This window comes from Gymnodraco acuticeps, unplaced genomic scaffold (genome assembly GCF_902827175.1).
Source record: "Gymnodraco acuticeps unplaced genomic scaffold, fGymAcu1.1, whole genome shotgun sequence".
NCBI classification, from domain to species: Eukaryota; Metazoa; Chordata; class Actinopteri; order Perciformes; family Bathydraconidae; genus Gymnodraco; species Gymnodraco acuticeps.
In genome coordinates this window covers 298,222-324,361 of record NW_022992269.1, presented here as the reverse complement: position 1 = coordinate 324,361, position 26,140 = coordinate 298,222, and the positions used below count along the sequence as shown (strand labels likewise).

The 26,140-nt window shown below is 40.3% G+C and overlaps 1 protein-coding gene across 2 annotated transcripts in view; it reads left to right on the top strand.

Moving 5' to 3' along the window:
* The window catches only part of gna11b (guanine nucleotide binding protein (G protein), alpha 11b (Gq class)), a 30,618-nt gene extending 4,992 nt beyond the window's left edge, over positions 1 to 25,626 (top strand). Inside the window, exons 2-8 of one of the 2 annotated variants that reach the window (XM_034207266.1) lie at positions 9,333 to 9,517; positions 13,606 to 13,760; positions 15,343 to 15,471; positions 16,416 to 16,544; positions 18,774 to 18,903; positions 19,055 to 19,208; positions 20,762 to 25,626. In XM_034207266.1, the coding sequence (XP_034063157.1) occupies positions 9,333 to 9,517; positions 13,606 to 13,760; positions 15,343 to 15,471; positions 16,416 to 16,544; positions 18,774 to 18,903; positions 19,055 to 19,208; positions 20,762 to 20,952 (1,073 nt within the window). In that variant the 3' untranslated portion in view covers positions 20,953 to 25,626. The remainder of the gene's footprint in view (positions 1 to 9,332; positions 9,518 to 13,605; positions 13,761 to 15,342; positions 15,472 to 16,415; positions 16,545 to 18,773; positions 18,904 to 19,054; positions 19,209 to 20,761) is intronic. The other variant, XM_034207265.1, reaches the window with a different exon arrangement.
* The last annotated feature ends 514 nt before the right edge of the window (positions 25,627 to 26,140 follow it).

Here is a 26,140-nt window from a genome sequence, read left to right as displayed (position 1 = left end):
TTATCATGGTCCGATCTAACGCCTATTAAAATGGAAACCCTCATGAGAGAGGCTTTTGCAATATTTGGGAGTTAAGTAATTTGATCATTTTTATTTTATTTGTATATTTAACATACATATATATAATAAGCATTTTTGATATGTTTTTGGGGCGGGACCCTTTTCACAGTTGTATCATGCATTTATAAAAATAATTTTGTAAATCAAGCAGCAAAATAGAGAGGCTACATTTATGGGACAAAACCATATTTACTAAAAATTATTTAATCATAAACACATTTACAGTATATACATGTATGGTGATGACACAACATAAAAGTGGGTTTAATTAGGCACCATTGGTAACCAGTGGCCAGTTACAATGACTTAGAACAGGGGTGCCCAACCGGTCGATCGCGGGGAGATTCCCAGTCGATCGCGAGATGTGTCTAAAAATAGAACAACAATATTCAGTTTTATCGTTAATGTCCTATAACATAATCTTCCTGTGCCAGAATAATGCACTTGAACGCATCAAAGCTTTGTGATTGGCCGGCGTGACCCCATGTGTCGGGGCGTGGCTAGTGGGCAGTGCACTAATTCGCTAACGTTGTCCGTGTCAACAGGAGTGACAGTCCGCACACAAACAAGACCGCAATTATGGCAGAAGCAAAACATATATAATTTTAACTCCGAGTGGGAGGATGATTATTTTTGTATCTATTCCAATTCAAAGTCCATCGGTCTCATCTGAAATGCGAGCGTGGCTTTATCGAAGAAGGGTAATTTCGGAGCGGCATTTCAAAACAGTGCACAAACGCTACGAGACGGAATTCCCTCCTAATTCTGCCCTACGCTCCCAAAAGGGGAGGGGCCTGAAAGGACAGCTAAATGCACAGCAGTCCATTTTCACCAGGCCAACAACAAGAGCAAGGCTGCTACCAGAGCATCTTATCGTGTCAGTCACGTTCTTGCGAAACACATGAAGTCTTTCAAAGACGGCGAAGTTGTGAAAGAAGCTTTCCTGGAGGCTGCCGATGCGCTTTATGGGGACAGTAAACAACAACAATAACAGTAGCATTTCAACAGGTTTTTGATAAAAACTCAAGTTAGATACCGTTATTAATCAGCTGTAAGTTTTAGTTTGTTTGAACTTATTCATTATAATTATTGTACAAAATGGTATAAGAATGCAAACTTAAATTGATTATAGTCTATTATCAATTCAGGTTAAGAAACTAGTGTTGCTTGCATCCTTTTTTAAAGGCATTTATTTTTATAATCTACTAAAATGCAACAAAAAAATGGTTTGATTCTATTAATTTTGTCTTTTTTATTGCACTTTGGCAGCAGATTCCTGTGTAGCTTCAGATCTGAGTTGTCTTATTAGTAAGCCTAATTTATACTTTTGTAGCAACACTATTTTTATATAATGGCAAAGAAAGGGTTCAGAGTATTTTCTTTTCTTCCTGTGTCATATGTGGCAGCACTGTTCAATGTTTCTTGAAAACATTACCCACTGTAGTGACGTGTGAATAAACTCTGTATCAACAACACTGTTGTGTAACTTCAGTTAAATACTTGTATGTGTGTAGATTAGAAAGAGGTAAGATAAAGGATCTGCAGTATTTTATGGAGTATTAATTGTACAAAGGTCAGTTTTATACAAGTAGAAGTGTGTATTTACCTGGTAGTAGGCTGTCAGTAATGGCTACGCCTCTCTATTTGGACTGGTAGATCTCGGCAGACTGGCAACTTTAAAAGTAGCTCTCGGTTCAAAAAAGGTTGGGCACCCCTGACTTAGAATATTGAACTATGCAAGTTGGGGCTTAACAATTATTTGTATCTTTATCAAAGTTGCAATATGCCATACTATAATTGTTTTAATCGCCAGAATGTAATATTTGTTTAAGGACTATCCATCATATCATATAAACCTATACAGAAATCACACCATAATTAGAATATTTATATAAAAACATTTAATTCCCTCTTATATCATATCGGAAATGCAATACCGTGAACATAATCACAATTGGATATTTCTTCCAAGGTCTTTTAGCCGTAGGATTAACATTTGAAATGTCTTTGTCTTTTTCAAGTCACTTTAATTCAAAGTTCCCTCACTTTTGTAATCTTGAAGTCACAGTGTAGTAAGCAAACAGTCTGCATCACAGAACATTCTGTAAATGTTCAGGTAGTCAAACATAGCCAGCCCTGCACACACTCTTTGTCTCTCTCTACGACACGGTGTCTGTTACACACTCGCTCGTATTGCTCACCAGTGCACGTGTGAACACACACACGCACACATACTTAAATGGGGTCATGGCTGGTTCTCTGGAGATATAAGGGTGAATGAGGCTAGATGGTGACTGTCCCACATACTGCCGCTACCTCGGTCCCCAGACAGGACGGGGACATAGCCTGCCTCTTAGTTCACTGCCAGTATCTTCCGTCGCTCTGCTGACAGGGTGGCATGTTCACTGCTGTTTACTCCCACCAGCTGCTGCGTACAGTAAAGCCCACACGGCTCTGTGATCGTACGTTTAAACTTCTGTCACTTCATCTGTTTCAAGTTGGATTTGGAATGATGAACCGTGCTTACACTTCTAATTTTTTTTTGCAGGATGTTAGGCTTGCAAGGTTGTACATTTTAGTGTAGTCCAAGTCAATGCGCACCCGAGATGTGCATATGCCCATGTGCGGACATGGAGTGATGTTATCTCATAGAATCTCAAAGAGGAGATCCTCTAAAATGAGTGCCATGGCTTAAGAAATAATGTCAACATCTAGGATTTGGCTGTTTCTAGTTAATAGCAGCCAAGCACAGTGTTTGTATTGCAGACTAAAATACGGCTGCTTGCTCCAAATCTTTTGTAAAGCCTGTATTAGATTTTTGTGCTCACCCACACCCACTCGACGAGAGCAGCACTCAGCGCATACTCACTGGTGAACAGACAAAGCCATCCTAAGGTGGTCCAATGTAGGTGTGCAAGTTCACAAGTGTGTGTATCATGTGCATGCTATAGAATGTATATTACATTTACAGCTCTGACACCCACGCACATTACATGGAGCACTCGGCAGAGACATGAGCACAGAGCAGCTGTGTTGAGCACAGAATCTGACATGCAACAGCAAGCAACTCGTGTGTGTGTGTGTGTGTGTGTGTGTGTGTGTGTGTGTGTGTGTGTGTGTGTGTGTGTGTGTGTGTGTGTGTGTGTGTGTGTGTGTGTGTGTGTGTGTGTGTGTGTGTGTGTGTGTGTGTGTGTGTGTGTGTGTGTGTGTGTGTGTGTGTGAAATGGGCCATCTCAGTGAAGGTAACATCCATGCCTTGAGGTTGACGACAGGATCCGTGTGTCCACAGTTGGTTAGGCAGCTGGTGTGTGTGTTGTGTAGCTCCGGGCTACCTTGGCTCAATCCCTCTCCTTTGTACGCCAGAAAGAGGCGAGTTTCCAAGATGAATTTAGTGAAAGATTAAGACCCACGCTATATTTTGGTTAGCCTTGTGACTGCCTGATTCATAAAATATCTTTCCAGGGCGCTGACAAAAAAGCCTAACATCTGGCTGATGCAAATGTTGAGGTTTGGATGATTCTTAAATGCTGTGTCTATGCAAATGTCTTCTCACCGCAGAGATTGCATTGTAAATCGCTGCCTGAAAGGACAGATAAGTCAACAGTGGTCATACCAATGGGCCATTATATTTATGTGCGTATTTGCATGCAGGTTAGCCATGATGCTGATAATCCTCATGGCATTGCAGAGGGAAGCTGCGGTTGGCAGGGATAGTCCTGTTTGAGGACAAGGTGTTTAGTGGCCTGTGTGTGAAGCACAATGAAAGAAAATATAGGATATGAGCAGCTAGTGTAAACAAAGCAGGCCCTGCTCACACACGAACATAACCTGATAGACTGACAACCCGGCCTCACCAAGACAGCCTTGTGCCAAGTCCATCAGGTGTTGTGTCACAAGCTGACATCAGTTGCGTTATGTAGAGGCTTATGAAAGCTAACCTGGTAATAAGATACATGTTTGGCATCTTAACATGTTATAATTTAGAAACCATTTTATTCTCAGTAGTTCTTCTTTATCAGGCTATTTAAACCAAATGTTCCTGCTACGCTCATTGTTGTCGGGCTACCCAGGATTGAGAGTTCTCTCTCTGTTCCAAGAAAGGCATGAGCTTCACAAAGGACCAGAATGTTTGTGTGTGGGCTGTGTAGTGTACCTTGCTCTGTTACATTGGGGCAGAATCTAAGCTCTCTTGTGTTTTTATTTTATTTATCACACATTCATAGCTACCTTGAACTACGGTTGCAATGGTATGAGATTTTCATAGAATAATAATGAAAATATTGCGTTTCTTATTTATTTCTTATTTATTAGCAGATCAATTACCCTTTAAGAAAAACAACAGCATTTGAATTGTAACCCCGAATTTAAAACATACTCAAGTTTCTTTCAGTACAGTAGATAAACAAATAGTATTGTAACCTTCAATGTACCGTTACAACCCTACCTGGAGTAGAGTGTTATCAAACCCAAGTAGTGTGTGAGCTATTAAAAGGTGCCCTCCTTTTTCTAGGTCATTACCAAAAAAGAATGGATGGATTCTAGTTATGAATATCCAAAATTCTTGACAGAGAGGGATGAGAATGGAGAGGCATATTTCTAGCCTTAGGGAGGTTAAGAGGGGTTGTGAAGAAGGGGAGGGAAGAGAGAGTACTTGTAAGGGCTGGTGGCATATAAATGGTTGTGGCTGGTGCCGGTATAATCTGGGGAGGAAAAAAGGGAAGACAGAGGCTCGTAGTGTGTTGTCTGGGGAAAGAGGGACACAACAGTTAAGAGAACACAGCAGAGAGAGATCTTGTGACGGGGTCACGAGAAATAAATCAGACATCCAGCTGGAGAGTGATCCTCTTGCTCCTTCTGCTAAAGCAGTCTGCAGTCTCTACCAGGACATTAGTGCCTGCCCAATGCAAAGAATATCCTCTCCAATCATTTTTATTAGGCCGACTGCCGTCTAGGGCTGCACGATTTGGGGAAAAAAAATCGAATTGCGATTTTTCTGACAAATATTGCGGTATTTGTTTTTAAGCGACCCAACGGAAGTTTATTGTAAAATGCGGCAATATCTCCGGCTAGGAATGTCGCATCAACATGCTCTAGCACCCCCACAGCCCGAGCTACGAGTGAAATAACTAAACTTACATTGGGTTGCTTTAAAGTCAAGCTTCAGTTTAAGATTCACCCTGTAATAGAAACATGTGATGGAGCATTACTAACCTGACTCAGATCTAGGAAAGCTCCATTGGAAGCCATTTGGAAATGGCAGGCACTTTCAAAAATACTTGGCAGGTGATTGGATCAATCTGTCTATCACCTTCCAGGGCTCGACATTATAAATGGCCCGCTGGCCCGGAAGCACTATTTAGACACCCCGGGCCAGCATAACGTACTTTCCACTTGCCCGCTCGGGCCACTAAAAATATTGTTTAAACAAAAAATTGTTCCTGTCACTGTGGTATTGGTATTTTGACTAGCAATTTTGTTAAATTGTTTCGTTTATTAACGCTACAACATAGCGTTTCGTGAGTCGCTTGTCGTTGTTGGGTGAAAAGCAAACAGCTGTTTCCTGCAGAGCGCAGCGCGAGCAGGCTCCCGTGAGCGGGAGCGCGCTCCTTCACTACAGACTATCGCGCCACCTAACCATTCGCCAAAATGTTTTGAATACCAGCGGTAACCGGCCAAGCGCCGGGCAAAAAACTATCTTCAAATGAAAGAAAGTCACCGGAGGAGTTCAAGGAGAGTGACAGGGAGTATGAGAAGAAGAGGGAGAGAACGTTTCAGCCAGCTTGATCGATGGAGTTGGCTTCTAGTGGTACAGTGACGCATCCTAAAACCCTTTTATAATCTATCGATTTGATTTATGATTCGAAAATTATAAAAGTAGGGTAGACATGTGGAGATTATCCGGCTGAACAAAACTTGCATTTATCAAACAGGTTTCTTTTCCACAGACCTTATTTCCAGCTATTTTCCAAAACCCTATGGAGAAATCCCATTGCTTTTTGTCGAGGGAACCAGCAGCTTACTTCCTGGTTTTAGGACGCGTCACTGGCTGCACCTCTCAATATGATGCCAATATAAACAAGGTCTTCTGTCGACTCTGTACATCAATACCGACCTATGCCGACAAGTAAGTGAAGAGTAGAAAATATAAAAGGTATTGGCTATAGAGAAATGTCCCAGCAGTTTAGGATAATGAAGGTTCTAATCTAATCTATAGCCATTACATTTCTAACTCCTGATGACAGGAAGGCAGAAAGTGCATTATACAAATAATAATACTCATAATAATAGCATTTTTTAACAATGACCACAATATCATTATTTTAATAAACCAAATATGAACAATTGAGGAAAATGAGGAAGAACTGATTGTTCAAATGTTGTAGTACAAGTAGTAATGTAGTTAGTGCATGAATTACTATTGCAACAAATGTGTTAATTTTCTTCATTATTAGTAGATTTTTTTTGGACGAATGCTCCGGGCCAGTGGTTACAATGGTGGGGCCAGTGATAATACAATTCCACCGGCCCGGAGGGCCAGTGGCATTTTACCCTTAATGTCTACCCCTGCCTTCTATCATGGGCCACTTCTGATTGGTTAATAATGGCTGGTACATGTGGAGCACACATGGATGGGAGCACAGCACTTCTGATTGGTGTGGATGACTGACACACCAAATACAAAAATGTAAAAAAGAATCGCAGGCTTTGCGATTTCCTAATCTCATCATTTCAAATCGCGATTTTGATTTACAATCGATTAATCGTTCAGCCCTACTGCCGTCTTTGTAGGCACCAGTCTTTACTTTTTTACTGCAAAGCATTGATTCACCAAGGAGAAAGATCTTTTTCAGTGAATCATAATCTCTAATCTCCAAAATTGTGCTTTTTTTTTGGATGATAAATCGGAGGAGGGTCATTTCCCCATATGGACACAGTGTTGAAACCCTCATTTTGTCTCTGAGATTAAGGCCTTTCTCCCTGCATCAGTGGAGAAGGTGCTATGTCTTCCGAACATTTCTACAGTCCTTGGTGTTAGAAAGCCCCCGATACTGACCCCAGACCAGCCCCCACCCCCCTACCCCACCACCTTCATAGTCTCTGTGGAGCCGAAAGATGAAGAGCACAGAGCAGGCCTGAGGGGCTCGCAGTTATATTTACCGTCTGCTACGAATGAGTGGAGAGAGAAGGGGAGGATGGGAGGGGTTTAAATCTATAAAAAAAAAAAAGCTGGTAAAAAAACAACACAGGAACGAAAAAGAAAGGGAGAAGGGTTGCTATGGTAACAGAAATATGGCTGCTCTTCAAAAACCTTGAATGTAGGTGGTGGTGAGATGAGTATGTGTGTGTTTTTCCTCCTCGTCTTTCCCTTTCAGCTTTGCAGATATTATGGATGTGCTGGATCCTTTTTGATATCACTGAGGAACTGAAATGCCATCAGCTTTCTTTCTTTTTTTGTGGCCTCAGGGTGGTGTTTCTGGGCATGAGGAACATAGAGGGCTAGTGTGAAATGTGGGTTAGGCCCAACAGACCCCCCCCCCAGCCAAGTAGGGGTTTATTTGGCTGTTGGTCTTGAAAAAGCTTGAAAACGTGTGTTGTACTCAATGCAGAGATTCAGATTGTCCCCCTGAAATCAAGGGGGTTTTGGTGAACAGAAGCGGAATACATGTTTTAAAGCAAACGCCTATAATCCAAAGCCTTTTCTTGGGATCCTCGCCATATGTGTCAATCTGGAAACCCGACACCACTTGAAGTGATGATCTTACAGCCAGATATGGACTCAAGAGGGCAGAGGAGGATCACTGGAGGAATGCAGCCTTTTGACCCCTGCCGTCACCTTTTGGCAGAGGCACTTTAGTGTTAGAACCTGAATGTAGGGCAAGTTGTCTTAATTATCTTCATTAAATTAGCCTATAACCCCCCCTCCCAGAACTCATCATCTCTCCTCTTCTTCGTTTAAACATCTTTGATTTGCTCACTCTCGACACTGAGGGATAACATCCTGATGTCGGACAAAGAAGCTGTGATGCTTCAGCAGTCGTAACAAGTTTAGTTAATCAACTTGGAATTTCAAAACGCGTATAACTGACTCGGATGGTCATCCAACATTAATCAAGTTTTGAGGGAAGTATTATACCATTACTGGCTTTATTTTGACCATCTTATGCGGATTAACAGAAATGAATGTACACTAAACGTCAAATACACAAACAGGCTGCAGTGTTTCCTCTGATGTCCTCAACTGGGATCCAAGTGTTTTGGTCATTTTTCCTTTTCATGGAGCATCTGTCTTGGGTCACAGATTTGGCTTGTTCCCCTAATGTACAAATGAGATTTGTAGAGGATGGGTGGCTGGTGCCTAAAATAAGTGGTCAATAGGAATAATGTTCTGATGACAGTATACGTCAAAATAACTATAAAGTGGGATCTTTAACACATGCAGAGACATTAAGAGGATATATCTAAACGGTACAGAAAAATCTCTGTTGGCCATGTGCCCGCCTCACAGTTTATAACCTGATATTATCCCGACCCCTGTGTCTGAGGCTGGGCTGTACCTAATGTTGTGTCTATTAAAGATATAAATCAGCAAATGTTTTCTCAGATCTTGGAATCATGGTCATATTGCTTCTGGAGTACAAAGTCCTATGCAGTGCTGTAAAACTCTGTTTATACCTTTTGAACAAGGCAATGCGGAAATAGGAGTTTCTCTGTACTCATTGACCTTTCCTTCCTCTCAGATGCTACACATGTATAACACAAGGATGTGAAACACAAGGCTACCAATATTACCCAAAATTGATGAGTTACCAAGCGCTTGATTTTTAATTTTTTTTAAAGTACCAAATATTTATTTGAAATGATTTTTATTTATATGTTTTACTTCTTCATGAAAACGATTTGATTAAAACTAAATGCATGGATAAGAGACAGTATCAGTGAGTTTGCCACGGACAATTCTGTAGGTTTCTGAAGAATGGACAGAAACAGAAAGTGTCTTACCACACTTGTTGTCTCACTCTCCTCCCATTATCTTGGTATCTTTAAGGCTGTACTGTGTGTAGAACCCATTATGCTAAACATACTGATAACTCAGTAACAAAAGCACCTTAACAGAATCCTCTAAAATGCTTGTATCCAACATGACACCCCCTGTTGCATGTTTCTTGTTCTTCTCAATCAGTTTGTATTGTGGATGTGCCGTTCCCTCCTCCTGTGCCCAATATGTCAGTTTGCTGCTCTCTCTAACTGTACGTCTCCCCTGTTCTGTTCAGGTACGGGAGAAAGTGGCAAGAGCACCTTCATTAAGCAGATGAGGATCATTCATGGAGCCGGGTACTCAGACGAAGATAAGAGAGGCTTCATCCGGCTTGTTTACCAAAACATCTTCACCTCTATGCAGGCCATGATCCGCGCCACTGAGACCCTCAAGATCCCCTACAAATTTGAACAGAATCGGGTAAGGACACACTCACAGAAATAAGATAATATTCTTTACTTCCTTCCAGTCAGTTGTTTGAGTCCCCTTTGATTATTTTTAAGGTGGCCTCCCTGTTAAGCCCCAATGACCCCTTCGGCGGGTCTTTTTTTTTTTTTTTCACGACACTGTGTCTCAGGGCATCTTAATATTTAAAAACCTATTAATGTGTTACACCAGATTAACGGGAGGAATCTCAGCTAACTGATGATACAAACCATATTTACCAAAACAAAACATCTAAATGACCCCTGAGCGAAAAATGCTAACGCACTTTGGCACAGAACTCAAGATAAAGATACCCTTATTACTTATCTTAACTGCACATACAAGATATCCGATTTAAAGCTGAGACTCCACAGATTATATAGGTATAGTATCATCACTGAGCGATCAGAACTCGCGACAGGGGAAGCAAGCAAATCACAACACGTAGCATTACGTAGGAAAAACGAGATATCGTCTCACCTTAGCTGTTATTCTGATCAAAAGTCGTGTTCAATGGCATTTAAACGAGAAAAAACGCGGTTGAATCGGTTAATCCATAGGTTAATTGAATGTGTCTGTCACTTTGAAAAAATTATTTATAATCCATAATTCCATTTTTATTTAAAAATCGGAGAGTAAAAGTTAGCTGCTAATGGTAGCCACCAGAGTTATCACAGCTTCAGGTTTTGGCTCACTCCTTATTTGGTAATATGTGTGTGTGTGTGTATGTGGGAGTTCCCCTCGATTCCATTGGCTCTGACGGTTAGAAAGAGATGTCAATCATCAAAATCGACCAAGGGGGGCCAGAGATATGGAAAATCCACCCAAATGACCCCAGAAGTGTTTTTTTTCTTCCAAATCTCTCTAAAAAGGTCAAATTTCACTTGGTTTACATCAATCTTGATACAGGGTACTTATTATATGTTGTAGTTTGGATTCCTAAAGCTTTTAGTCTACCATCCCATCATTCAATGGTGGTTTTCACTAAAAGTAATATTTTTTTTTTTTTTGGACGGACACAATAATTTACTTTTTTTTTTTACTGTGTTCAATCTGAATTTATTTTAAAATAAAAACATCTATATTGATTCTGACACTTCTACATCCAACTCATAGATGTAACCTTGCTTTGAGAAAAAAGATTATTAATTTAACCCTTTTAGAAGGGAAGATATGGTCATTTGTTCTGGGAATGTCATTTTCGAGCCTGAGACCTGAAAAAAAGGCTCGGGCCTTAACAGGTTAAACGAAATATACTTTATTTATCCAAATGAATGGAATTAGATACTGACAATGGGGGCACAATAAAACTACATAATTATAGTCTATCAATTTATGCTAAAGTGGTTTTCCATTTCAGTCCTTGGAGCTGACTTGGTTTGTTATTGTGATCTTCTAATTGAGGACTGATTTACACCTGAGATGCAAGGTTCATTTAGTCCACCACTCATTAGGACAGAAATCCGGCAGTATATTTCACAAGGACCAATATTTGGCAAATGGCTGACATAAAAAAGATCATATGATGCATTCTACTGTTGCCATCCACAGATCAATTAGTTTCATTAAAACAAATCACAACCTTCTGGAGCAGTGGTTCCCAACCTGGGGGGTGCCAAAGATTGCAGGGGGGGCGCCAGGCCTCAGATGATTTGAGGCCAAATATCATCTTAAGACTTTTTTATTTTTTTAAATTTTTTTTACACATATAATTGTAAGGCAATACATCAGGGGTGCCCAACCAGTCGATCGCGATCGACCGGTCGATCGCGCGGAGATTCCCAGTCGATCGCGAGATGTGTCTAAAAATAGAATAACAATATTCTGTTTTATCGTTAATGTCCTGTAGCATAATCTTCCTGTGCCAGTATAATGCACTTGAACGCATCAAAGCTTTGTGATTGGCCGGCGTGACCCCATGTGTCGGGGCGTGGCTGGTGGGCAGTGGGCAGTGCAATAGTTTGCTGACGTTGTCCGTGTCAACACCAGGAGTGACAGTCCGCACACACACAAGACCGCAATTATGGCAGAAGCAAAACATATATAATTTTAACTCCGAGTGGGAGGATGATTATTTGTGTATCTATTCCAATTCAAAGTCCATCTGTCTCATCTGCAATGCGAGCGTGGCTTTATCGAAGAAGGGTAATTTAGGAGCGGCATTTCAAAACAGTGCACAAACGCTACGAGACGGAATTCCCTCCTAATTCTGCCCTACGCTCCAAAAGGGGAGGGGCCTGAAAGGACAGCTAAATGCACAGCAGTCCATTTTCACCAGGCCCAACAACAAGAGCAAGGCTGCTTCCAGAGCATCTTATCGTGTCAAGTCACGTTCTTGCGAAACACATGAAGTCTTTCAAGACGATGAAGTTGTGAAAGAAGCATTCCTGGAGGCTGTCGATGCGTAATAAAAATAACAGTAGCATTTCAACAGGTTTTCGATATGATAAAAACTCAAGTTAGATACCGTTATTAATCAGCTGTAAGTTTGAGTTTGTTTGAACTTATTCATTATAATTATTGTACAAAATGGTAAAAGAATGCAAACTTAAATTGATTATAGTCTATTATCAATTCAGGTTAAGAAACTAGTGTTGCTTGCATCCTATTTTAAAGGCATTTATTTTTATAATCTACTAAAATGCAACAAAAAAAGGGTTTGATTTTATTAATTTTGTCTTTTTTAATTGCACTTTGGCAGCAGATTCCTGTGTAGCTTCAGATCTGAGTTGTCTTATTAGTAAGCCTAATTTATACTTTTGTAGCAACACTATTTTTATATAATGGCAAATAAAGGGTTCAGAGTCTTTTCTTTTTTCCCTGTGTCATAAGTGGCAGCACTGTTCAATGTTTCTTGAAAACATTACCCACTGTAGTGACGTGTGAATAAACTCTGTATCAACAACACTGTTGTGTAACTTCAGTTAAATACTTGTATGTGTGTAGATTAGAAAGAGGTAAGATAAAGGATCTGTAGTATTTTATGAAGTATTAATTGTACAAAGGTCAGTTTTGTACAAGTAGAAGTGTGTATTTACCTGGTAGTAGGCTGTCAGTAATGGCTACGCCTCTCTATTTGGACTGGTAGATCTCGGCAGACTGGCAACTTTAAAAGTAGCTCTCGGTTCAAAAAAGGTTGGGCACCCCTGCAATACATGATTGTCACTAAAAGCCTTGTCTCTACATTACAATAACATATACAAAATAATTGATTAAATAATTTTAATAACAATTCAAGTTAGTAGCTATTAAAGGCAGAAAAAGACAGAAATGTATAATTCTTTCTTTAATAGAAATGTTTCTTCTGCCCGTAAAGTGTCCAAACCGGGCTTGTCTGGATAAGCGCATTTTTAAAACATAGTCATTGTCCACGCTGGTTTCAGTTGGATTATTTGTCACAGTTGCTCCGATCCGATCTGTCTCCTCCATTTTGTAGATATTTACGACTTTTGAATCCACATAAACACATCGGCAAAATCCGGCTTACTTTGAGCATGTGTTTTAAACAGTTTAATCCCTTTGTGAATTGTTTCCACTTGCGCCTTTAATTTCTTCATACAGCGGGAATCCAAATTAATTATCCTGAGTCCAATAACCATCAAAGTCACTCCAATAGTGCTCCTTAATTACGCTTTCATCCTCCTTTAACAAAATACTTCACATTCATCCAGTTTGTGACAGTAGTTGTTGCATTTTTGAGACTTTTAAACTTTAATTACCGCTGTTGCCCCCCCACCGTGTGTGTGTGTGGTGTGGGGGGGGGGCGCAACTTCCAACAGGAGTCATTTGGGGGGGCTCTTGGGAAAAAAGGTTGCGAACCCCTGTTCTGGAGTATGTAAATTTGGTTGTAGATGAAGAACAATATTAGTTTGTTTCATATATTATTGTTAAGCGTTATAGCATTAGATTAGATCATTGTTACCAATACATTGCAAACAATACTTTTTCACAAAAGATGGATTACAGATATGTCCCAAATCTTGGCAACAACTTTTTTGTTTGCCCTGTTCTCTCACTGCTCCTCCCCACTGTCCTTTATCTTGTTTTAACTCACCTTTTTTCCCCTTACCTTTGTTTTTCAGTCTAACGCCATGATCGTCAAGGAGGTGGACATCGAGAAGATCAGTGGGTTTGACTTTCACTTCATTGCAGCTATCAAATGCCTTTGGTCCGACCCGGGCATCCAGGAGGCCTACGACCGCCGCCGGGAGTACCAGCTCTCTGACTCCACTAAATAGTAAGTCTGCGTGCATTCCAATGTTATTTTTGTGAGTTTGTCTATGGTGCTGGTTTGGGGACTGATACAGATTTACCAGATTTTTTAAATTTGAATTTGCAATGATTTAATTAGGATCCCTTTGCCAATTAAAGGTTACAACAGTTGGTAATGTATCTGTTCCCAAATCTGTGTAAAACGGATTGAATTTTTTACAAATGAGTTATGTGGAAACGTTTTGTTCGTGTGTTTGTGGCATCCTCAAATGCATCTAGGATTTGTACAATGTAGGTGTGTTTTTGCTGAAATTAACATGACAACGTGCGTGCATGCAGATCGTTTGTTAAAGTGTCAGGTCCCCATCATCAAGAAAGAATAATATATTGGTCACACTAGTTCTGTTCACAAATGTAGCGATTGACTTATTTTTTCAAATGCCTTATTTTAAATTGCACTTTTTATGATTTCTGAAACTAGATAACCCACAGTTAAGTGTAAATATTTGTTTAATTTAATTTGTGGCACAGAGACCGAGTTGTTCCTAGAGATCAGGTCACAACAGTTTTAGTAACTAGGATGTGTTCGGATGTGTTGTTGTTGCTGCAGGTCGTGTTTAATTACCTGTGTATCATTTCCTTGTGTGTTTTGTAATGTATGCAACACGGTAGCATTTTGTCACACACATCTGACTAGTTTCCAAATTCACCAGCCAATTTTACAATTTAACAATCCCATATGAAAAATGTACGAGGTCACTGCTATTTGGCTATTTAATTGTTGGGTATTGTCCACCTTGAACGTTTATCTCTAGTATATAATAATTTGTATCTAATTTGTCTTTTGGGTTCCATACCCGGCCTCCACCAGCTATTAGAGGGTAACTTTTACTGATATCATTTTAAGGCTGTTATTTAGGTTTGCCCTTTACTTTTTTTGCCAAATATGTCAGCCGCCTCTTCTATGGCTTTATGCGTTTGCCACACTTGCATTGTAATAATGTATGTGACCCCAGGGCTAAATGGCTAAAAGTAATTTTATTCACTCTCTAGTGCCCCCTGGCTGTGGATTTGTATTACTACACTTTAATGCTGCTTCAAGTCAGCATGAATGCAGGTGTGCTTGCCATCTCGCCACAATTAAATATGTAATCCTTACAAATGATTGAGGTGCTCCTCATTTGCAATGATGCAAAGTCATTAGGAAAAGAGGCACGTATACTTAATGAAAACATTGCAAACTTGAGTGAGGCGGTTTGAGATCATTGTCTTGAATGACCTAGGGGTGGTTTTTCAGCTGCAGATATTTCCATATGTTAGGTACATATATAAGCGGGAATAGCAAGTTGTTTAGGGTCCTGTGCTCCAGCATAGATGTTAGACATTTCTTTAAATGATATCACCATAATGTAGAAGAAAGCTGGTTTCTGCACAAACATCTGCAATGGTAAAATAAGGACTTTGATATATGATGTGTAAATGTCTATGTTATGGTAAATATGCAGGCTATTTGTTTTTCCATGTGTGTATAAGTGAATAAGATAAGGAAATCATTAAATATGTTTTTATTTTAGTGTTATCCACACTGTTATCATGTATATCTCCAGTTACCTTAGTGATATAGACCGTGTGACTGCGGAGGGATACGTTCCCACCCAGCAGGATGTGCTGAGGGTCCGTGTGCCCACCACGGGTATTATAGAGTACCCGTTTGACCTGGAGAACGTCATCTTCAGGTACCCCGATGGCACTAGGACTGCAGCATCACAGTGGTCTAGAGGACAGAAACCACTGATATCTGTCAGGACATTAACTCATCGTTAAGCAGGGGCTAAGCTTTTGTAAATTGTACTTTCTTAAAAAAAAAAGTATTGCTAAACTATTTGTACCCAAGAGTTCACATCCCTGGAGCCTGTCAGTGCTATTCCAACGCGATTACAAACTTTAAAATGCCCTTACTTTTCTTTAAAAAGTAAACATTGTCCTACAGAGAAATATATAGATGTTGTGTTTAGATCAAATGAGCAACATTAGTCAACCTGATTTAAGATATCAGTGGTTTGTGTTCAGTAAAATGTTAATGTTCTGGCTCCACGATTAAACTAAAGCCAGACGTGCTGCACTGTAGCGTTTTGGGAGCACCCTCTAAATACCAGATGAAGAAGGATTAGGGATGTCAAAGGTTCTCCAGGAAGCAGCTGTCAAATCAGAGAAGCTATCGGGAACAGTTTGAAAAACAAAACAATTACAACTTTTTAGATTAGAATGGCTTGCGTATGGATCATGCTTCCTTCTATCTTTGGTATCATACTTGTCCTTCTTTATCTAACGAGGGGGCTGCTGTTTCTGCTGCTGAAGTCACTGCTACTACAGTCACTATTGCTACCTCACGGTCTGTAAAATAATCAACACGCACAAATTGTCTTAAATTGAAAGCTGCAGTTGCAAATTAACAGCTCGTGTTGGTTTTTGGACAGAGAGTGGTGGAGCAGTGACCCTAACTTTCACCCTAATGTTTCTGAGTTGTGGCCTTTTCTGTGAAGCTTCCTCAACAGGACTGATCCACACTTCCTGAAATGGCAGGGGGGTTGCGGTAATTGCCTGTCATGCTTTATATAACTGTTTTCTGTCTGTTTTTCCTCTTTATCTCTCTTTTTCCCCTCGACCGACCTGCCTGTAGTTATCTTTCCGATCTGGATCGTATTGCAGATCCCGGCTATCTTCCCACTCAGCAGGATGTGCTCAGGGTGCGCATCCCCACTACAGGAATCATAGAGTACCCATTCGACTTGCAAAGCATCATTTTCAGGTAGAAAGACGCCTGTTTTGGCTCAGTCCCGTCCTTTATCATCATTAACCCATACGCCATCTGATGTTTTGTCAAAAGCGCCACATAAACCATGCTTTTGTCTTCCCAATTAATGGAAACAATGTGTTACCGTTTAATTTATGCTTTCTTTTCGCACTTAAGTGTCTCTATTCCATTCTTGCTTCATAACCATTCCCTCTAATCATGTAAACGAAAGTCATTGCCAGATAACATTCTCCTCAGTCCTACACTTACCTCCTGTCACCAACAGCAATGGTACCACACATAACACAACCCCCTAATGAACACAAAGTCCTACATTCTGGTGCCCGGTCTCTGTAAATGGGTCACCTCCTCCTCTCCTCCTCCTTTCCTCTCCGGCTGGCAGAAGAAACGAGGTCGTCCTCTCCGGTGGAGGAGTGTTATTTTGGGCAGCAGGTCCTGCAGGGCCTATATTGGCCCTGCGTCTCAGTGGACCACAGTGGACTGGGCCACCACCAGGGGGCACCATTGCCTTGTGAATTATATTAACTTTCTCAAAGACCATAATGCACCTGGTCTTGGGGTTTGCATTAGTGCATTCGAAAGGTGCAACATTATACAGAATGATAGCCTTCAATCTATCCATATGCCTTTTTACGTAATGGCTTGGCATTAAAGGTTCTTGACCGGAAATATTCTATTGAATCGGTTGTCACAAATGAACGCTTAATGAAACTGGGACCGTAACTCCCTGACGAGTGAAGGGTGACCTTGTGAAGGAGAAGCTCAGGGAACCTGAAACCTTTCGAGGATTCAGGAAGTATTTCAAACAGGATTGCTGTTCATGAATGGCTTTAGCGCTTCAGGCTCATGTGCTGAGGCTTTTATGTCAGTATCGTGCTAGGTTAGTTGTATTAGTTTGTCTTTGAGGAAATGTGTATATATACCACACTTCTTCTGATGCCATTTTTTCAGCTCGTAGCTTCTCATTGGGTTACATAGGAGGCATTCTTCTACAATGAAAAGGATCCCACCATCAGAGGTGCCCCCTGTATCTTTCATCAACCTGTCCTCTTTCTGTCATCTATCTTAGTTTCTGTTTCCCTCTCCATGTCATTTGTTGTCCTTTTTGTATTTTATGTTCTTCCTTTTACCCCATTTGTCTTTGACAAGTGTTTTTCAAAACTTCACAGAATGTTTTTGTGTGGTGTTTTATCACACAGTCCCAAGAAGGTTGAGAAAGCTGTCGAGTAGATAAATGAATGACCCTCCACTTTCACCATAGCACACACACAGAAGTACGGACTGATCTAGTATCAGATGTGATCCACGACCACATAAATGCCACTTGGTTTAAGAAAACCAGTCATATATTTATCTTGAAAATGTATATCCTACACATTTTATTTGCACAATCTGACAATCTGCTAAGCGGCTGCTCCGCGCTTTTTAAAAATGTTCTCACAACGGCTTCTGCTTAGACATTGTGACTGGGCTTTTGACAAACAATGTAAATCCTTCCTAAACTGAGTGGCATTGATGTAAAACTGATCCTAAATTGCTCTGAAACGGGAAGCTTTCGTCTTTGTGGTGGCATGCATGGCTCAACTATTTACAAGGACAAAAGCATCTTCACACTGCACATGTGTTTCTTGTTTATTTGTTGTTTCTTTAGTTTCCTGCCAAATATAGAGTTCTGCACACGTTTGAATTTGATTAATCCACTTGTTAAGGTGTTGAATCGATCAGGTGTTGTTTTCTCCAAAAGCTTTGCTTAAAATATCTATAGGACTGCAGAATATTCTCTTTGTTCTTTTTAAACAGACAATCAGGACCAAACGATGGATTCATATGTCCCAGAGTGACAGACTATATCTTTATTTAGGTCATGTGCTAAATATGTTCAGGAAGACGCCAGAGAATGTCTTTAGGACAGCTGGCCCTGAAACTAAAATGTTCCTTTTATTATAGAACCTTATACACTTTTTGTTTTACACAAAGCATAATTCAATATGTGGAATATACTTGAATAAATAAGGTCCAAAACCACCTGTAAATATATCTTGATGGATTCAAAACCTTCAAAACAATTATTATCCATTAGGCCAGAAATTGGCGATACCTTTTAACGATGTGAACTACTAGCTAAAACAAAGCTAGCTAACCTAGAGCTAAATGCTCGTAAGGTTTTCCCCTTTTTTGATTCTTCACTCATTATCCAACCATTCCCCTTCATCCTGCCGTCAGGATGGTGGATGTAGGGGGTCAGAGGTCAGAGAGGAGGAAGTGGATTCACTGCTTCGAGAACGTCACCTCCATCATGTTCCTCGTGGCGCTGAGCGAGTACGACCAGGTCCTGGTGGAGTCCGACAACGAGGTAGGTGGACGTTACACATGACCATTCATTCAAAACGTATCTTCACACACAAACATAGAAACAGTATTGCAGTAATGTGTCATGAACTTCTTACACCTAAACAAGATGTCTCAACCATTGATACTAAACATGACTGTTCTTTCTGCACCAGAACCGTATGGAGGAGAGTAAAGCTCTGTTCAGGACTATCATCACCTACCCCTGGTTTCAAAACTCCTCCGTCATCCTCTTCCTCAACAAGAAGGACCTGCTAGAGGAGAAGATCTCCTACTCACACTTGGTGGACTATTTCCCAGAGTTTGATGGTAGGTCCTTTTATACGTGTGTATATCTGTGAGTGTGTATACGAGTGTGCTTGCGTGGGTCTGTTGAATAATCTAGCAATGTACATTTGGGAGTCGCCCCCTTAGATAAATGACTGTAGTTTATGTGAATGTGTTTTTTAATGATAAAACACCACTTTGAAATGAGTATACCCATAACATATTATTGATGTTCCCACTTTTAAACCAACCAGTCGATTATCTGCTGCCTTATCAATTTATTTGTCTATCTATAAGAAGGTTGGGGCATAATGTAAAACGACCAAACACTAAGAATCATGTTTTTGCTAACACAGAATGAGTCCTTCATATCTAAATATGGAGCAGGTCCTCTTCCACTACAGTAGCCCAAACACACTGACTCCAGAGTCTAATGGCGCGTTTCCACTGCAGGCCTCGCTCGGCCTCGCTCGGTTTGGTTAGGCCTTATTAGGCCCGGCTCACTTTAATGCTGCGCTTCCATTACAGTTTAGGAACTGGGGTAGTTACTATAGTAACGCAGTGTAGGCGGAGCCGTGACGTCATCTTCAATGAGAGCCCCAGAAAAACAACACAGCCGTTAGCTCTTAGCACTCAGAGCTCACAGCTCCTCATATCTGTTCAGAAACTAGACAAAAGTTAAACAAGTACAAACCACAGACTGCCTGTGTCATGGCGAATACAGTCGCTGGTTTATTTATGTCTGTATAGGCCGTTGTTGTGAGTGTGGACGGACGGAGCATATCTATCGTTAGCTTAGCCAAGCTACATTTAGAAAACACGCATTTTAAAAGGGTTTTTCGCCTGCCGTCTGTCTGCAGACTTGTCAAAGCATTAATTCATGGTTTTTACTAACCGGTATCAGTATGTTGTTACTTCGGCATCATTTTGAAACGTGTATTACAATTAATTCACGGTCAAATATGTTCATCTTGTTGTAGTTGTAGCCCCCTTGCCAGCGATTCTCTCTCTAGTTTAGCATACTCAGCCCGACTCAGCCTGGTTTTTCCTGGCCCTAGAACCACGATTTTATGGGGCCAGAAAAACTGAATTAGGACCTGCTAGGCCAAGTGGAAACGCAACCAAAAACGGGCCCCGCATGGCTCGGCACGCTTAAAGCGAGCTACCCGCTGCAGTGGAAACGCGCCATTAGACATTTCTTGACACAATATTTTATCCATTTAGCCAGTACTTATAATACGGGTTGCTCTCTATGTTCAGCGAGATGCAACATTTTAATGTCACTTGCTTGTTATCAAATGCTGATAGCATTTAACTCCCTTGAAAAACTAATTCTGATATATTTACATTTATGTTAATGTGCTTATTACACAAATGTTATTAGATGTGATAATTATTACGTTTTAGTGAGTAGGATCAAGCCAGGCTAGCCGCCTCTCCCCAGTCTTTATGCTAAGCTGATCATCACTTTTAAAGGACAGCCGTCATCAATAAAAAATAAGCTTGTTTCCCAAACTGCTGACCCACTCCTTTTAATCAGTTTATATAATACTATAATATATGTTTGCATGTGTCTGCCTATCTCTGATTCTCAGGTCCACAGAGAGATGCACAGGCAGCGCGGGAGTTCATCCTCAAGATGTTTGTGGACTTAAACCCCGACAGCGACAAGATCATCTACTCTCACTTCACCTGTGCCACGGACACTGAGAACATCCGCTTTGTGTTTGCAGCTGTCAAAGACACCATCCTACAGCTCAATCTCAAAGAGTACAACCTGGTGTGAGGGCCCTACGTACGACGCACATCTCCTCCCCATTGCACAAATGCACACCTCTTTGGGAGTGTGCACTCAAGTTCACATGCATTACACAGCACACCATGCCGGCACACACACAAACACACACCAACAGAATCCTTACCTTTTTTTTTCTCCACTACAGTACATTCGCAAACCTCCCACATGCAAACGCCGCCCCTCCTCTTTCACCTAAGCTCTCCCTCTGTCGCTCGGCAGCTTGTTTGGTGTTTGTGTGTGTGTGTGTGTGTATTTGGGGCAGTATTGACTAGCGAGGAGCTGAGTTTTGGTGAATAACTGCATCAAACTCTTTGGCCGTTCGGAGTTGACCCTCTGTGGTGTGAGATAAGATCCTCGTCCTTTCTGAGCTACTATCGGTGCGGAAGGAGGTGAATACTCTTTCTCCTGAAACCTACTAAGAACTAGCGAGTTGCTTCTTGGGACAGAGTGACCCGGACAGGAAGTGAGGTTGCACACCGGACACAAGGGGTCGGGGCTGAGGATTCTGTCTCCATCTCGCATCCATGAATGTACCCAACAGTGTGAGCATTGCAATCGCAAAAAAATAAAATAGATATGAAGTAAATGCATATGTAACACACTTAAGACAAAAGGCACGAGAGGGCAAGTCATAGCTAATCAAAATCTGTTCTTTGCTGAGTTTAAAAAAATGTTTTTAATGATAGATATGTGTTGCTACGTCTACTTATATTTAACAAATAATGGCTAAATGGAATGATGATGAGAAGTGGTAAGAAAATCTATAAAAAACATTTAAACTAAAGACATTTGAGAGAGAAGCAACCAGAAATGTACTTGACATAAGTATCCTTTAAAAGTTTCCGTGGGATTGTTTTTCTAAGTCGATCACATCGCTTCCCTCCAGATGTGTTCTGTATAGATTCACTGGGACAATCTTCCATGTGACCTTCACAGCATCTGGCTCCACTGATACACCCCGACACCCTTATTACAAAACACTAGTAGCGGAAGAGAGCACCCTGCTTTCAACGCAGGCTCTGCTCTGATTGGTGGAAGCAGTTGTTGAGGGGTGCGTGATGTCATCAGTGTTTATCAGCCCAAAGAGCACATCTGCAGCTCGGGCTGCAAGTAGCTTATTCAACTAAATGAAAGCTGTAAATGAAACGCACTCACACCCCGGATGTGAATGGGATCCATGCGGTAACATCTCTGACGTCACACCTGCGTCACTCAGCCGTCCAATCAGACTCACTCCCTGGCGGTGATATAGTCATCACGTCAGGATGTGCTTCTGTTTACTTTTTTTTTTTACTGTATAGTCACTTTGTTTATAAAGATTGCTTGCTTTTGAGTGGTGGGGGGGGGGGGGCAAACCTTTCACAGAAAACACACTCTGAAGTCTGCAAAACATTGTTTGTGTATATTTGTTTGTAAATACATATACACGAAACACTCCTGTACAAAAACGCTCTGTGGTACACCATCTTTGGCAAAAAACTAACAAAAAAAAGAAAAAATGATCAACTTCTTTCATTAGCAAACAGTTTTTTCCTATGAATTTATGGTAGTAGTTATACTGTGATTATGGATTTTGTTCACTTTATTAATAGGACTACACAGCTGTTGAGGAAACTATGGAGCAGTAGTCGGAGAGAAGAGGCTCCACCAACAGCCTCACGCTCCAGCGCTGGCTCCAGAGTGTACTCACTAGGGCTGGTAAAAATCTTCACAGTGTGGTGATGAGATGATTTTAAGAGTAATTAAAGATTTTTTTTTTATTTATCTAATTTATGGACCAGGTTTGAAGGTGTTGATAATTTGACTGCTTTTGATTCTGTCATGTTGAAGTGCTCCTTTTCTCACGGTGGAGCCTACTTGAGTCTGATCTGCTGTATAAAAAAAAACGACAAAAAAAACCCGAATGTCTGGTATAGTAAGGACTTTATCTCTGCTTTCTATTTCTTATTGAGACATTTCCAGTTGTACTTCGCCATCACATCTCCATCCATGATAATACTGTTTGGTTTTCTTTAGGAGCCCTCACATTTGTTTTGTTTGATTTTAAAAAAAGGAAGAAAAAAAAAACAAAAAAACTTGTATTTCCTCTCGGTTTATAGACGCAGCGCTGTAATGCATACCTAGAAAAATGTACAGTACGAACGTAGGTGGACTTTTTTATCAGTGATTGATGACCCACGCGGTCCATGCTTGCTATTTGTAATTTAACACAAAACTTCTGTTGTCGTTTTTGCATTGTTGATTTCCAGTTTTTTGAGGCTTGCTTTGATAGTGCCAGTGAAGTGCAGATATACTTTTTTGGTCTTTGACCTTTTCTACAGGTGACTTATCCTTCATCCTCATTAAGGGCTATCACAGTGCATCAGGCATCAGACAGCGGGGAGTGGAGTATAGGACCACAGTGAACCAAGTCATCCACTACTTAACCTTGTTTATAAATGGAGAATACTTGCAGTATGTGCTATAAGAAGTATAGGCAGGGTGTTAATGTAAACATAAGATGTGTGTTTTGAGAGATTACCAACACTAAAACCCTTTTCTTTATGTCTTTCTTCATGCATCTGGCCTTTTGGTTAAAATAATTTGGTATGACAGTGTTACCTGTAACACCTAATGCAGTATAAAGACACTTATCACTAAAGACACCACTACCAGGACAAGTATTGCATGTTTCCCCAAGTATTTGACTAAATGACCATTCTCGGGACTCTGCATGTTTTAACCGATTAGCTACAAACCTTGTACTTTATTGATGACCATTTCTCCAGTTCCTACATTGATTTACTACTTGCAGCTTATGGCTTCAGTTCATACCAATAAGGCTTGACTCTGAGAGAGAATCTATGCCACAGATGACATTTAGTCATTTTTCTTTCTTTGTGCAATGATTTGCTGGTGTAGTTGTGCCTCAGAGATTCCTTGTTATTGCACTCAAAGACGCTCTGTACCAGGAGAGAAAACGTTTGAAATGGTACATTTCTTCTTAGCTGGTCAGAGTACCAATCCAATAATATCCCTCAATCTTTTTACCAAATTTAAATCTGTATACCACACTGTGGAACCATTATAACCTTGGTTTTAAAATGGCTAACTGATTTGCATTTTGGATTGGTGCACCCTTGCAGCTTTTAAAAATAAATAAAATCATTCCTATCCACTACATTACCTGCATTCAAACCAAAACATGACTAAATGTTCTCTGCGGCCTATTTCAAACCACTTTGTCACTCAGAAGATGAACTAACTCCAGAAGCTATTCGAAAAGAAGAGCATCAATCTATACACTTAATTAAAAGTTTGAACACTATGTTAATTGGGCTAAAATATGTTATTTCGAAACACCAGTGTGGTCTTTAACTATCATTATGTCTGCTGAAAAGGACACTAACCTTGAGCGTAAGAAAGCAGACAGCCAACTGTTAACACTGCTGTCATAAAGAGGATGCCAGTATTTAAGTGGAGCGATATACCAGTATGGATAACCCAAGTATTTATCAGTAGTTGTGATTTACTGTGTGTTGAGTGCAGCTCACTTTAATGGAGAAGAACCATGTTGTATTTTAAAACTTGACACTACAACTCTGGCACATGGTGAAGGGCGACTGGCTGTTAATGTGGGTTTGGTAGTGAGTTTAGCAGCCGAGTGTTGCACTGTGTGCTTTTGACACTTTTTATCAACATATATGCGCTGAAGAGAGGGAAGGCAAGACTGTAAAGAAACCTCAACCTCCTTCTCATTTTGTCTGTTTTGAGCAATGACCACACACTCTTATTTATTGCCTTTCATTGCCTTGAATAATGAAAGATGGTGTTGCCGGCCCTCGGTGGTTTCGGAGCTCGCTCTGTGACCTTCTTGGGTGGCCGTGGTTGTGTGATTTCTCTTCCTGCAGGCTTGTTAAAATGAGTGGAATCAAAATGATCTTTCAACATCAGTGTGGAGTCAGTGCATATTCAAAACGTTAATCTTATTCCCTTTTTTGTGTTTTTAATTTCCTGTATGATAAAGAAAACATTACCAGAACTCTATTATTTAGGACCACTTGATTTGTTTTTCCTCACTCCAATTAAACCTGAAGGTCAATTGTGTAGTGGTGTATAAAATACTGTTTTTTTTTCTGTATGTAAACCAAATGTAAATTATGTATTATACTGAGTGTGCCAACCCCACTCTCTGTAGAGCCAGGCTCTCTCTAAGTGCCAACGCTGTGGTCATCATCAGAGGACCACCACCTGAGATGGTCTCCCCTTTTTAAATAAAACACACCAGAGACTAAAAGGATAGTTGATTAAGTACACACAAAGACTTTATTCTGTATTTAAGATTGAAGATTTAAAAAATAATCTGCTGTTTTTTTAAGAAACTGTAATTATAATTGCATGTGCTGTTTATTTTGTGTTGGAAGTGAGGGCTTTGATGTTTCATTGAAGCAGGGAGCCCTGAATGAAGGGGGTTCAATCAGTTGGTTATTATCGATTATTGATTTACATAACTCTTGCCATATTTTTTTATGTGTTTCATGTATTTGTTTCAACCACTGTTGCCTGATCCTCATTCAAACATGAACATGACTTATGATCATTGCCGCCTTCTAAGAGAGAAACATAATGACAAGGTATCTGTTTTAAATTGAAATAAATTTGTTCCTATACTTGCTCATGGTGTGTGTGTGTTGAGTGGGTTTCATGATGCTTTAAAACGTAGCTGAAGAAATCTGACTTGATCATGTGTATTTCTATTTTGTAATGGTAACAAGTATCGGATTTGTGATTTTATTATAATTTCAGATTTAACAAAAAAATATTTCAAATTGCGTTTGTACATTCAAATTTCCTAAAACGTTTCGACCTATGGTGTGTTGTTGAATTGTGTAAATACATAACCCTGAATGTTTACTCTAAAGGAAATCTGTAATTTAATCAATATAAAGGTCACTTTCATTTGATTGCCTTGTTCATGTAATTCAATCTACAATTTTGTATAACAATTATGTTATAGGTGAATGAAGAACCAAGTTGAGTAAATGTGATGCTTGCTCAGCCTGTTAATAATAATCCGGCTCTCTATCAAACTCTGTGTTAGTATTTCCATTTTCTGCTTCTCAATAATTCTAGACCATATCATTTCAGAGAGGTAAATGTATCTCTGCACTACAGTTATCTGACATCCCTACTTTTC